The sequence below is a fragment of the Wyeomyia smithii genome, chromosome 1, assembly GCF_029784165.1.
Source record: "Wyeomyia smithii strain HCP4-BCI-WySm-NY-G18 chromosome 1, ASM2978416v1, whole genome shotgun sequence".
In the NCBI taxonomy this organism is placed as follows: domain Eukaryota; kingdom Metazoa; phylum Arthropoda; class Insecta; order Diptera; family Culicidae; genus Wyeomyia; species Wyeomyia smithii.
This window is the reverse complement of record NC_073694.1, coordinates 86,175,407-86,189,693: the sequence shown is the minus strand read 5'-3', so window position 1 is coordinate 86,189,693 and position 14,287 is coordinate 86,175,407. Positions and strand designations below refer to the sequence as shown.

Genomic DNA, 14,287 nt, shown 5'->3' with positions numbered 1-14,287 from the left:
CGAACACAGTAGTCGTCTTATTGTGACGTCGCTTTTTGATGGCGAACACAGTAGTCGTGTTATTGTGTGGTGATATAAAATTGTTAATTTGCGTGTGAAATAGTGAAGTGATTCACGATAGATGTATTCTAACGTGTTTCGGTAGTGAATCTACACAAGGCTAAGTACAAGAACACAGTTGCTTCAAGCAGCAAGTTCGCGTTAAAGTTTGATAAAATAGAATCCCCCCCGGCGCTTTCACAGCAGCGGTGGTGGCGATCGTTTTTTTCCTTGCCTCTGTCTCTCTTCTCTGCATGCTTGTTGGTGTAGCGTCCCGCGTTTAACCTGTATTGTGTCATGATTTGCTCCGGCTGAAGTTCGGCAATTGTATTATCAGATTTGCCGTTGAAATGTGTGGGCTTTAACTGTGCACGTTTGTTTCACTACAAGTGCACCGGGCTCACCAAGGCGACGGCAAAGATGATTACAGACAACGATAATCTTTGCTTCAAGTGTGATGAGTGTTTATCAAACCAGTGTTGTGGTGGGCAACATTTGACTCCGGACATGAAGCGTATCGAAGAAGAGATGCAGAAATTATCTTCTCTCTCTGACTCGGTCATTCAAATGCGGGATCAAATTGCGACCCAGATAAACAGCGCGATAAATATCGGTATGGAACAGTTGAGATCAAATGTAAAGGAGTCTCTTGAAAAATTATTATGTGAGAAATTTGAAAAATTGAATCATTCGGTTTTGCAATTAAATACGAATCAGAATATAGCTGCTATTAATAATGCTCGCGCGCGGATTGGGACGATTCCTTCTGAATCGGACCAAATCGGCAAAAAGCGTAGAATCGAATACGAAAATAATGACGATGTTTTTGACGACGGTGCAACTTTTGCGCAAGTTGTTAAAAGTCGCGGTAAAAACAATAAATCTAACTCAAGTAACAAAAGTAATACTAATATCGGATTTAAACCGGTTAAACCTAAGACTCGTCCGGTTATTGTGATTAAACCGAAAGAGTCCAAACAACCTTGCGAGGAAACTCGGAAGTTTTGAAAACTAACTTAGATCCTAAAACACACAAAGTTAGTAATTTCAGGAACGGTAAAGATGGTTCCATAATTGGCGAAAATATTGATTTAGTGAAAAATGGCATTCAAAGCAATCTGGGTGAAAAATACAGTGCTGTTGTTCCCACGTCGGTGCCTAGATTGAAAGTAGTGGGCATGAGTGAGAATCTTTCTCCTGATGTTTTCATTGACTATTTAAAGAGTCAAAATGATTGCATCACAATCAATGAGGTAAAAGTAGTTAATATGTACGAAAATCCACGCTTCACCTATAACAAGTATAGCGCGGTAATTGAAGTTGATTTAGAAACGTATAATAGTTTGTTATCTGCTAAGCAAGTAAATGTAGAGTTTGATCGGTGCTTAGTGTTGCCCGCGATAAATGTGCTAAGATGCTTCAAATGTGGAGAATTTGGACACAAGAGCGTGAATTGCAAAAATTGTGATGCATGCTCTAGGTGTAGCCAAAACCATAGGACATTTGAGTGTACATCTACTGTATTGAAATGCGTCAATTGTGTAAAAACGAATAAAGAGCGTAAAACTAATTTGGACGTCAACCATGCCGCTTTTAGTTCAGAGTGTTTAATTTATAAAAGACTATTCGAGCAAAAGAAAAGCAGCTTGCGTTTCAATAAATAGCAAACAAGTTCCAACGAGAATGTGAATAAGTTTGATTTTTTGTATTTTAATATTGCGGGGTTGACAACAAACTACGTTGCATTACGTCAGATTGTTGAAGATAAACGTCCACTTTTGGTGTTTTTATCAGAGACTCACATTGTCGATGATGAAGCATTTGAACAATATAGTATTCCGGGATACAATGTTGCTGCTTGTTTATCACATTCTAGGCAAACTGGCGGTGTTGCTATTTATGTCAGAGAATCAGTTCAATTCCAGCTTTGTCACAACGAAGCTAAGGATGGTAACTGGTTCTTGGGCATTACAGTAGTTGGTGGCATGAAGGTGGGCAATTATGGTGTTTTGTATCATTCTCCTAATGCTAGTGACCGCCGTTTTCTTGAAATATTGGAAAACTGGCTTGATGAATTTCTTGATTTGAGTAAAATAAATATAGTGACGGGCGATTTTAATATTAACTGGCGAGATGATGCAAATTCGAATCATTTGAAGCGTTTAGTTGAGTCTTTCAATTTGAAATAAAGTGTAAATGAATATACGCGTATTTCCCAGCGGAGTAGAACTTTGATTGACCATGTTTATTGCAATTTTGATTCGATTCGTTCAGTTACGAATTCTGATATGAAAATAACCGATCATGAGACATTAGTAATTAATGTTCTAGAAAACTTGAATAATAATAATGATTCAATAAAATTGAAATGCTGGAGAAAATATTCGAAACAGGCTGTTTCGAACCTTGTTGAGAGAAGCTTGGGTTTTCCAATCGCGATCGGTAGTTTAGATGAATCTGCAGCTGTTCTTACTAACATTTTGAAGACGTGTACGAATTAATTAGTTGAACATAAATTTGTTTCGCTGAAAAACTCGAACAGCTGGTATAGTTTGGATCTTTTGCGCCTAAACGCAAGAGAGATAAACTGTACAAAAAGTTTTGTAGATCAAACAATCAGAATCATTGGGTTGAGTACACGTTCGCGCGTAATAAATATTCACAAGCGTTTAAAAAGAAGCGTTGTGAATATATCCAGAGGAAGATTGTTCAACATCAAAATAACAGCAAAGAGTTATGGAAAATTTTGAAATCTTTGTTGAAACCTAGTAATTGTAAACCGCGGTCCATAACTTTTGAAGGCACATTAGAACATTCAGAACAAATTATTGCATCTAGATTTAATGATTATTTTGTCAATAGTGTTTCATTGATCAATCAGTCCATTGAATTGGTCGAGGAACCCGACGAAATAAAACAGCCGATTAACAGTAGTTGTACATTTGATGGTTTTCACCCAATCACGTTAGATGAACTGAGAAAAATTTGTTTTTCATTAGGTAAAACGGCTGGAGTAGATAATGTAAATGCTAGAGTTATTCAAGATTGCTTCAATGTCATTGGTCACACTTTGCTGGACCTCATTAATGAATCGTTGCAAACAGGGCACGTGCCTTTGGTGTGGAAAGAATCGTTGGTTGTTCCGATTCAAAAGGTTGCTGGAACGATTAAAGCCGAAGAGTTTCGTCCCATCAACATGTTACACACATTAGAAAAGATATTAGAACTAGTTGTTAAAGGCCAGCTTCTAGAATATTGAAATAGTAACTCGTTGCTAATTCCGGAACAATCAGGCTACCGGGAAGGCCACTCATGTGAAACCGCGTTAAACTTAGTACTAGCAAAATGGAAAGATAACTTAGAAAATAGAGACACAATATTTGCTGTTTTTTTGGATCTAAAACGCGCTTTTGAGACAATTTCTAGGCCCTTATTGTTGAACACAATCAAGCGCTTTGGAATTTCGAGTACTGCATTCAGATGGTTTGAAAGCTACTTGTCTGACAGAACTCAACGGACTGTTTTTAATGATTCTGTTTCTAGTCCCGTGGAGAATGATCTTGGAGTTCCACAGGGAAGTGTATTAGGGCCCCTTTTGTTCATTATGTATATAAATGACATGCGACGAGTTTTACGTTTTTGTGATATTAATCTTTTTGCCGATGACACCGTATTATTCATTGCAGCTAAGAATGTAGAAGAAGCCGTTTCACACTTGAACGAAGATTTACGTTCTCTAAGCAGATGGTTGAAGTATAAGCAATTGAAATTGAATATTGATAAAACTAAATTCATGATTTTCTCGCGCACCGTTGTAAATGATGATGTCTCTGTTTTGATTGATGATGAGGCAATTGGTCGCGTTCGGGAGATTAAATATCTTGGCGTGATTATTGATGACAATCTAAAGTTCAACGCTCACATTGACAATGTCATCAAGAAAATTGCCAAAAAGTATGGAATTCTATGCCGTCTGAAAAACGAATTAACGATTAGTAGTAAAATACAGCTATACAAGTCAATCATCTCTCCACATTTGGATTTTTGCCCTACTTTTTTATACTTAGCCAATAACACACAACTATTGAGGTTACAGCATTTGCAGAATAGAATAATGCGTTTGATTTTAAATTCTGATAGATTAACTTCCTCTGTTTTCAAGTTGGACGCTTTGCAATGGCTATCTGTGAAGCAGCGAGTTGTTTATTTGTCTATGGTGTTCATTTTTAAAATAATTAATGGTTTGCTACCTCAATATTTGAGTGATAGAATTGAAAGAGGAAGAGATTTTCATAGATATAACACTAGAACCGCGGATGAAATAAGAACACCTTTCTTTCTAACGAGAGCTTCACAAAATTCATTGTTTTATAAAGGTATAAATTTTTTCAATTCGATGCCAAGACATGTTTAACGTGCACCAACACTTGCGGAGTTCAAGAGACAATGTATTTCACACGTGAAAGTTTCTATTGTATAGAACGATACTAAGTTTTTCAAAATGATGTAGAGTTTACCTGACGAAGTTTGAACAAACGGATCTTAAATGACGAAGTTTTAACAAACGGATTTATTTTAGATGAACTATTTGTTTTGGTTTCTATTCATATATTGATTGTTTTATTGAAGCTTGTAAATGACGAAGTTTTATACGAACGGATCTGATTGTGTTGTAAAATTTTATTTATATATTTATATTAAATTGGACTTTTCTAAATTTATAACAACAAAACTACTGTGTTCGTCACGGCGATGATGATGGATTTTTTTTTCTTTTTATTATTGTTGTTGTAGCTTTAAAAATAATAGAAAGAGACTACAAAAGCTTGAGCCTCGCGCGCGGTTTTCAGATATAAATGATTTCTTTTAGCAAATTAAAATTGTTATTTGAATGCTTAGAGAAAATCATGAAATAGTTGTGGTTGGTCTGGCTGAAGGTCATGAAAACCCTGTACTAGTTTTGTGTGCTCTATGAATCAAGTATACAGTTTTTGAAGAAGTTTATATCTGGAGGTAAAATCAGTCCGTTTTTTTTTGTTTTGTATAACTGATTAAAATGTGATCACATTAATTATCTATAGATAAATCGTCCAGCTCAAACCTTTGTAGGGGTATGTGGCGGGACCATCATCATCATCATCCTGCCGAACACACTTTTTTGCGTTTTACCCTTTTTCCTCTGAGATAAGTGGTTAATTTCATTCAATGAGGCAAATTAAGGTGATGAGATGACGGGAGAAGAATGCTTATGCTACAAGTATATCATTATATACCTTTTTACGTACGAATCTGTTCGTGCCATTAGTTGAGAAAAATATTTACAAATAGCTGTTTCGTTTTTAATGCTATGTTTTCAGCAGCTGGACAAATATTCAGTTGAACACTAATTATGTGTTTTAAACTTGTTTCTGAATAAATGTTTTCATTCGTGATCAGAAATCGGAAGAAGCTGATGAACATAATCGACCAAAAATGGTAAAAAGTAATAGAAGTCGAAGCAACGAGATGCGATGATTCACACTTTGGAGAAAATAAAAGCAACTTTACACGGGTTTACACGTTTACTAGTGTGCGTAGGTGAAAAGTCATTTATCTCTATATATTTATGAAGACAATAATAAACTAAACTTAAGGGGTTATATACCGCACAGTGCTCCCACAGACCGTTATTATAAAATAAAATGCACCAAAGAATCTGAGTACACCATTCGATTCGTTATGACGTCCAGGATCTCTGGTCAAAATTTCAAAATCATCGTACGGTACATTTTTGTAATGCCCTTTTGAAGGTCGTAAAGTACAAAAAAGTGATATAAAAAAGACGAAATACTAATTGTAAAGCACGTTTTTAACCACCATTTCATGAAATAACTTCCAAAATAGTTTCTACACATTCCAAGGGTTATATTTCGAGACATTAACAATTGGTGAAAAGATTAATTTAAAAATCCCACAGTGCACAGTGGTCTAAACTCGAAAAATCGTGATCATTTAGATTTGACTGTGAAAAATTGACTTTATGTACTTAATGTCTTCAGCAAAATTGTTTCATAGAACAAGGCCTTACTTTTGGCGTTTTCAGTTTTTCGATCAATCCACCTAACAGTTAGATCAAAAAAATATTTTTTCTAATTTTCAATATACCAGATAGCTTTCTTCAGCAAATTTTGACCAGAGATTCTGGACGTCATAACGAATCGAATGGTGTACTCAGATTCTTTGGTGCATTTTATTTTATAATAACGGTCTGTGGGAGCACCGTGTACCTTTCACAGTTTATCAACAATAAGAAAATACGTTTGATTTTGAGATATTCCAATTATTACTGGAGTAATGGCCGTTTCCCCGAAACGCTATTTTTTTGCAGAGGCTTGCGGTGATCCTGATAGAGACTCAGCGGATCAACCGAAATCAAAAAACTCATATTATTTCATTAGTTTAGAAGTGTGCCGGGCCCTTGAACGATCGCTTTTATGAGTATTTTGTTTTCAGTGCAAACGGGAACGTTTTTTCCAAAAAATGCACATTTTGAGCATTTTTTATTTAATGTAATTTTTTGCGGCAAAATGTAACTGTATGTTTCAAAAAGCGATCGTTCAAGGACCGGCGAATTTCACAACGAAAATTAAAAAAAGATGAAGGAAATCGGTTCAGTTGTTTTCCCGCAATCAGGATCACGGCAAAGTTATTTTCCGGAAAAAAACTATTCCGAGATAATCGCGTGTAAAGTTTCAAGTTCAGCTTATGCGGCCGTGGCGAGGCGCGTTGCAAATCAGTTTAACTTTCTTCCTATTGCTCAGATCTTTATGAAAATTTGTGGAAATGTTCTCAAGATATTGTATTTGAAGATAATGTAATAAAAATTTTTTCCGGTTCTTTGAAAACTAAATAGGAATATCCGGAGTGATTTGCGATACGGGCGCAACTAACAAAAGATAAACATTGGGGAATATCAGTTTGAAAATTTGCAAGTACATTTTCAACTCGTAATTTCAAAGGAAGTGACTAACATTAACATCAATACCAAAAATCGACGTAAAATAAACCTGGCTTATAGTTTCCTAACAATACTACATTAAATTTGTGCATTGATGGCTTTAATCTGCGCTTTTCTTCTAACCTTTTTCTAATGAGCCTTAAAGCATTCTGACAACGAGATTCGCCCACCTCTATTTCGCCTTAAAGCATTCTGACAACGAGATACGCCCATCTTTCTTTCGCCTTGTTTTTATTTTTTCTTCAGTTGCGCCTCTTTAAATACGCCTTTATTTTGAAAACAAAAGTTGATCCGCCCTTTACTGTCGCCTGTTTACGAAATATTTCGCAAATAAGCCCGTTGCTTCAAAACAATGTTAAGGGCCTAGTTCCAAAGTATCTTTTGTTTTGGGTAATCTGCTTTATCGCCCTTCACTAAAAGCTTGATTTAAATAATTTTATCGATTTATACAAAAGAAAGGATTCTACATTTTGTTAGTTGCGCCGTAATCGCGAATCACTCCGGATATAACCCCTTAATTAGGCGAGATCTCACACTCGAAACACGACCGTGTTGTTCGATTCACGTTGTTTTTAAACCATGACGTTGTTTAGGATTTACTGCCTTATGTTGACTAACTTTTTTTCCGCATCTTCATGTATATCTCATTGAATAATGTGTACATCGATTTTCTGGCAGCTGTTTTCGATGTAAATAATCTCAACTACACTGTAAATAAAAATCACATCGAAGTAAAATGATTTGCTGTTTAATTCGCACTACTTACCTAACATTTCAGAGTTGAATGGAAATCTTACGAAATATGTTTTTTTTCACACAACATTTATTTGACACGGCACAATACAAATTAATGTTTTACGGAGCCAATTAAGTCTAATGCCTTATGTTCTAAAATATCTTATAAGCTAAAGGCAAATTTTTTATCCTCGCTGCCGACTACAAGCTGAAACTAAATCTTATACTTAAACTAACATGGTTTTTTTTATCCGAGATTCGTTTCGCTGTTAAATGGGCACCTTGATGCTCTTCAAATAGCTATAAACAAGTAGCATGTATGGTAAGTTTCGCTGAGCGAGGATATCACGAACTGGCACATAGGGCTGTATTCCTCGGGCCCTGAGGGTATCCAAAAGTAGAGATCTGGCGCCGCGGAATTCAGCACACACCCAAACCACGTGTTCAATGTCTTGGTACCCCAATCCACAAACACAATGATTACTGCTCGCCAGCCCAATACGCAGGAGATGTGCATCTAATCCGTAGTGGTTGGACAAAATCCGAGACATCATGCGAATGAAATCTCGTCCTACATCCAACCCCCGAAACCAAGGTTTGGTGGAAACCTTGGGGATGATGCTGTGTAGCCACCTCCCCAGTTCTCCCTTATCCCACGAGGCCTGCTAGTTGATAAGTGTATTCTGACGTAAAAAATTTAAAAATTCATTGTAGGCAATTGGTCTGTTGTAAACATCACCGTTTGATGCGCCCACCTTAGCCAAAGTGTCCGCTTTCTTATTGCCCGAAATGGAACGATGAGTAGGGACCAACACTAAGGTAATCTGAGAAAATTTTTCGGATAAAGCATTCAGATGTTCCCGTATTTTGCCCAGGAAATACGGAGAGTGCCTTATATCCTTCATCGATCGGAGAGCCTCAATAGAACTAAGACTGTCCGTAAAGATGAATTAGTGGTCCGTGGGCATTTTTTCAATAATCCCTAAGATATACTGAATTGCAGCCAATTCTGCAACTAAAGATATACTGAAGCAGGATTATCAGTATAAAACGCATTGTCGCAGTTGATGTTTTTAAATTTGTTATAAAAAATTTAAGGGATCTGCTGCACGTGTAAATGATCCGGGATTCCACGAGTTTCTTCCATCATGCATATATCGAAAAACACAGTAGAAACAGAAGTATCTAACAAGTTGACACGATTGGAGGTGTATGAGGAAGGATTTATACTTTGAGACATGTGATTGAAATACACAGTCATGAAACAGGTTTGAGAATTAGGTTCAACTAGCCTATCGAAATTTTCAATTACCAAGGGGTTCAACACCTCACATTTGATGAGAATACGTGTAGTCAGATCCCAAAGGCGGTCTTTTAATGGGAGAACGCGCGCCAAAACTTCCAAACTCATCGTATGGGTCGAATGCATGCAACCTAAGGCAATACGTAAACAACGATACTGCAATCGTTCCAGCTTGATTAAATGGGTGTTTGCAGCGGAGCGGAAGCAGAAACACCCGTACTCAAGCACCGATAATATCGTTGTTTGGTAAAGCATTATAAGGTCTCCTGGGTGGGCGCCTCACCATGATCCAGTAATTGCCCGGAGAAAATTTACTCGCTGTTGACATTTTTTCATCAAATACCGAACGTGACATCCCCAGGTGCCTTTTGAATCGAACCATACACCAAGATAACCTGAGAAATCGTTTCACCCATTAACTGTAAGTGGAGCTGAGCAGGCTCGTGCTTCCTAGAAAAAACTACTATCTCAGTCCCTCCGGAGAGAATTCGATACCTAGCTGTAAAGCCCAAGCAGACAAATTGTCCAAGGTATCTTGCAATGGTCCTTGCAAATCGGCAGCTTTGGCTCCTATAACAGAAACCACGCTGTCGTCTGCAAGTTGTCTTATCGTGCATAAAATTGCCAGACATGCGTCAATGTCATTCACATTAAAATTGTAAAGAAGGGGGCTCAAGCATGAGCCCTGAGGAAGACCCATGTAGCATGTTGCCAAATCACCATGCGTAAAATGCATATGCTTTTCGGACAGCAAATTATGCAAAAAATTGTTTAAAATTGGTGAAAATCCTTGTCGGTGAAGTTTGCCCGAAAGAATGTCAATAGAAAGGGAATCAAAAGCCCCCTTAATGTCCAAGAACACAGATGCCATTTGTTCTTTGCGAGCATAGGCTAGCTGAATATCTGTAGAAAGCAACGCAAGACAATCATTCATTCCTTTGGCACGGCGGAAGCCAAATTGAGTATCTGATAGTAGACCGTTTGATTCGACCCAATGGTCTAAACGACGGAGTATTATTTTCTCCATAAATTTCCGGATACAGGATAGCATTGCAATCGGCCTATAAGAGTTGTGATCAGAAGCTAGTTTTCCCGGTTTTTGAATGGCGATCACCTTCAATTGCCTCCAATTCTGCGGTACAATGTTTTGCTCCAGGAATTTATTGAACAAGTTCAACAAGCGCCTCTTGGCATTGCCGGGTAGATTCTTCAACAAGTTGAATTTGATTCTATCTAACCCTGGTGCGGTATTGTTACAGGACAGGAGGGCAACTGAAAGTTCTGCCATCGTAAATGGTGATTATATCGTGTCGTGGCCCGGAGACGTATCGCGAACAAAGTTTTGCGTAGGAACAGAGTCCGGACTTACTTTCCTGGCAAAATCAAATATCCACCGACTTGAAGACTCCGCGCTTTCGTTGATCGTTAAACGATTTCGCATTCTTCGGGCTGTGTTCCAAAGAGTGCTCATCTAAGTCTCCTTCCACGTTTCGTTTACGAACCGACGCCAATATCCGCGTTTCCTTGCTCGGACCAAGCTTTTAAACTTGGTCTCAAGCTCCAAATACCGCTTAAAGTCGTCGGGTTTACGTTTCACCCGAAAGAAGGACTTAAACGCGTCGGCTTTTTCCGTGTAGACATCGGAGCACTCTTTGTCCCACCACGGAGTGAGGGGCCGTTCTTTGATCGTCACACCGGGATATTTCTTCGTTTGGGCTTGCAACGCGGCGTCGAGAATCAAGCCCGCGAGGAGGTTGTATTCTTCAAGTGGTGGGTGATGTTGGATCGACTCGACAGCTTCTGAAATCATTTCCTCGTAAAACTTCCAATCGATATTCCGTGTGAGGTCATACGGAATATCAACTGATCGCGTGCGAGTTGGACCATTATCAATTGAAATTTGAATAGGCAAATGATCGCTACCGTGGGGATCAAGGACTACCTTCCATATGCAATCCAACCGTAGCGATGTTGAACATAAAGATAAATCTAAAGCACTGGGGCGCGCTGGAGGTTTCGGAACGCGTGTCATGTCCCCGTTGTTTATAATTGTCATATAGAAGTCGTCGCAGAGGTTATAGATCAAACAGGAACGGTTATCATTGTAAGGGGAACCCCAAGCCACGCCGTGAAAGTTAAAATCTCTCAGAATCAAACGTATCGAGGGAAGAAGTACTATTAAATCAAAGAGCAGCCGTTGCCCAACCTGTGCTCTGGGAGGAATATATATTGAGGCAATACAAAGCTCTTTACCTTGTATTGTCATTTGACATGCGACAGCTTCGACGCCTGGGACCGAGGGGAGGTTAATACGATAGAAAGAATAGCACTCCTTAATCCCTAGAAGTACTCCTCCGTAAAGGGTGTCTCGGTCAAGGCGAATAATATTAAAATCATGGAAGCTAAGATCTACATTTGAAGTGAGCCAAGTTTCACAGAGGGAAAATGCATCGCATTTATGCTTATTAATCAAAACTTTAAATGAATCAATTTTGGGGATGATACTTCTACAATTCCACTGTGAAATAGAGATAGAATCCTTCATCTCAGTCGATGAATTAGCCATCGAAGGATACGATTGCTGCAAGGAGGGGTTATGTTAAAAAAAAAATTTCAGTTATGTTAAAATTTTCGAAAATCCAGTCCACAGTATCTGAAAACTTCAGCAGTACAGATTCTGGTTGAATCTTGGACGTATAAGAAGGAACAGTTTGGTTTTTTGATGTTCCTGGAAGTGCCGGAAACTCCTTACTTGAATTCAATTTTGCCAATCCTGGAGGAGTTTGCTTCGGATCAGTCACTTCAGATGGAGACCTTCTCTGTCCTTTCCTAGAAAGCCTAGGGGAAGAAAGGTTTTTCCTCTTCCTAGATTTCCCTGGTTCAACAAAAAAGTTTCCCCAACTGAATCGTCAGAATCAGACTCATCGGACGACAAGACCTCAAAAAGATTTGGGGAAACCAGTTTGGTGGCAGCGGCTTCTGAGCATTTCTGCGAAAGTGCGCTTAAAGCGCTCTTTCAGAGACCGCTTGATCTTCTCTTGGCGCTGTTTGTACGCGGGACATGCAGACAGCTCATGCGAAGTCTGCCCACAATAAAGGCACTTTTCAGCACCCTTATTACAGGCGTCGTCCGCATGTTGCTCTCCGCACTTGCCACAGTGGAAAGCCGTATGGCCCAACTGTTTGCACTTGAGGCAATTCATTACCCGCGGTACAAACAAGCGCACGGATAGACGCACCTTATCCACGAGCACATAGCTCGGCAGAGCAGACCAGGCGAAAGTCACGCGAAAAGTATCAGACTCAGGGTGTAAGTTTTTACACCCTTGTCGAGCGATACTGAATGTAATTGCTTACATTCGAGTATCTTGACTGGTTTAAGGCTGGAATCCTTGAAAATGCCTTCTCCAGCCTTCAACAGGTCCTCGACGGTCAGACTCGATTCGCTGACCACACCGTCAATCTCAACTACGCGAGCTGGAATGTACACGTGGTACTCCCGCGTGAAGAGCTCACAAGCAGCAATCTCGTTTGCTTGCTTGAGGTCGGACACCAAAACACGCAGTTTATTCGGGCGTACTTTAGTTATTTCAGTGACGGCTGTAAACCGTGCCAGATCTCTACAAATTTGCATTGTGTTCAATGCTTTTACTTTCGGCCGGAAAAATACAGCCCCAATACCAGCTTTGCCCTCCGGATACTGCTTTAGCCGATGGGTAGCTTCCTGCGGGGCTCCATTTTTAACCCTTGGAACTTTGTATCCGGGAGGGCTAGGTGGTGGAACGAGCGGGTTTTCATCCCCGCGTTCGTCGTTCATTTTGGACGCGTGAGCCACACACGCAAAATGCCAATCAACAAATAATATTGTAGAAAAAAACCAAGAAAAAAAACTACTTAGCTTCTGCAGCCGCTCTACACCGCAATCAGCGCACGGGCGATGCCAATCTCCAGTCCTTCACACAAGAGTCCGGTAGCAAAAGCTGCAGCCGTTCCAGCCACACAGCAGCACAAACAGCCGTGCGCCGGGTACTGGATCTCTTCAAGAAGCGACACAACGCACGGGCTATTGTTGACTTCTTCTTTCTTGTTTTGAAGTTTTTGCTGTCTTCAACAGCAAAGTCGGCAACGAGCAGCAGTGCACACGCGACACAATGCACGGTGACCTTGAAGGCGGATTACTGGTCGGCACTATCGAGATCGAAATAAAATTGCGACCGAAGACGACGAGAGCACAACTTGGAATGATACGAAATATGTTAATGCAAATAACGATGAAACCAACAGCAAATCATTTTATTTTCTGTTGTTATGTTCATCTTTGTTGATATTTGTTGACATGTTTGAGTTACGGAATGTCAGTCAGTTGGATAGTTATATAATTTCACAATAAATTCAAGAGGCTCCTTCTTATTTTGGAATTTTCATTTTTATTTTATTCTTGTTTTGTAATTTAATAACAAAATGATCCTAGAGATGATCCCTGTCACTGTATCGATGCAATCGATTTCAGGATCTGTAAAAGAGTCGTTTTAATGTTACTTAAATTTAAATGATTCAATAAAACTTACGCTCAAATAAATTTTTGATCTCTGGGTGAATGTGCTGCTTGCACCATTCGCCATTGTCACTATTTTGTTTCGCTTTATGGTTTTGATGTTTGTCAATTGGAATTGCAGCCATAATTCAATTGATTCAAACAGTGGTGATAATACAAGAGATATTCATTATAATATGATGATAATTTCCATTGACCAGTTTTCAACGCATTATTATTTCGTTGGATAAGTGTTAATCTTCGAGAAATCAACACTAAATCACTTCAACTTGCAGTGTGATGTGACGAATTGAGTCAAGTGCAAAAACACTTGAAGTATCGTGACATTTTTTTATAGTGTAGGTAAAAAAAAGCTTGCTTTAAAAAGCTGTGTGAAAACCCCCAATCCCACCCGCGGCAGGAAATGCAGCCGCAAGGATAAAGAAACTCGAAAATATTGTAAGTATCTTACGATTATCTGAAACTCTCAAGTTAGTAAAATGTAGATGTTGTGATTTCAGCCAACAAAGTAATGGGACATCTCTGGCGAGTGCAATTTCCACTGTCGGAGCCGCTGCAACGGCAACCTTCAACAGCAGGAGCAGTACCTAACAATTTGACTACGGGAACTGGAACATTAGAAGCAATCAGTGTTTTCGCAATGAAAATATTTCCGCTG

The 14,287-nt window shown here is 39.0% G+C and overlaps 1 protein-coding gene across 2 annotated transcripts in view; it reads left to right on the top strand.

The window, feature by feature from the left end:
• Window positions 1–106: 106 nt before the first annotated feature.
• The window catches only part of LOC129725900 (uncharacterized), a 151,028-nt gene continuing 136,847 nt past the window's right edge, over window positions 107–14,287 (top strand). The window contains exon 1 of one of the 2 annotated variants that reach the window (XM_055682340.1): window positions 107–141. In XM_055682340.1, coding sequence (XP_055538315.1) covers window positions 122–141 — 20 coding nt within the window. In that variant the 5' untranslated portion in view covers window positions 107–121. Of the gene's footprint in view, window positions 142–1,096; window positions 1,293–14,287 lie in introns of those variants that run through there. The other variant, XM_055682332.1, reaches the window with a different exon arrangement.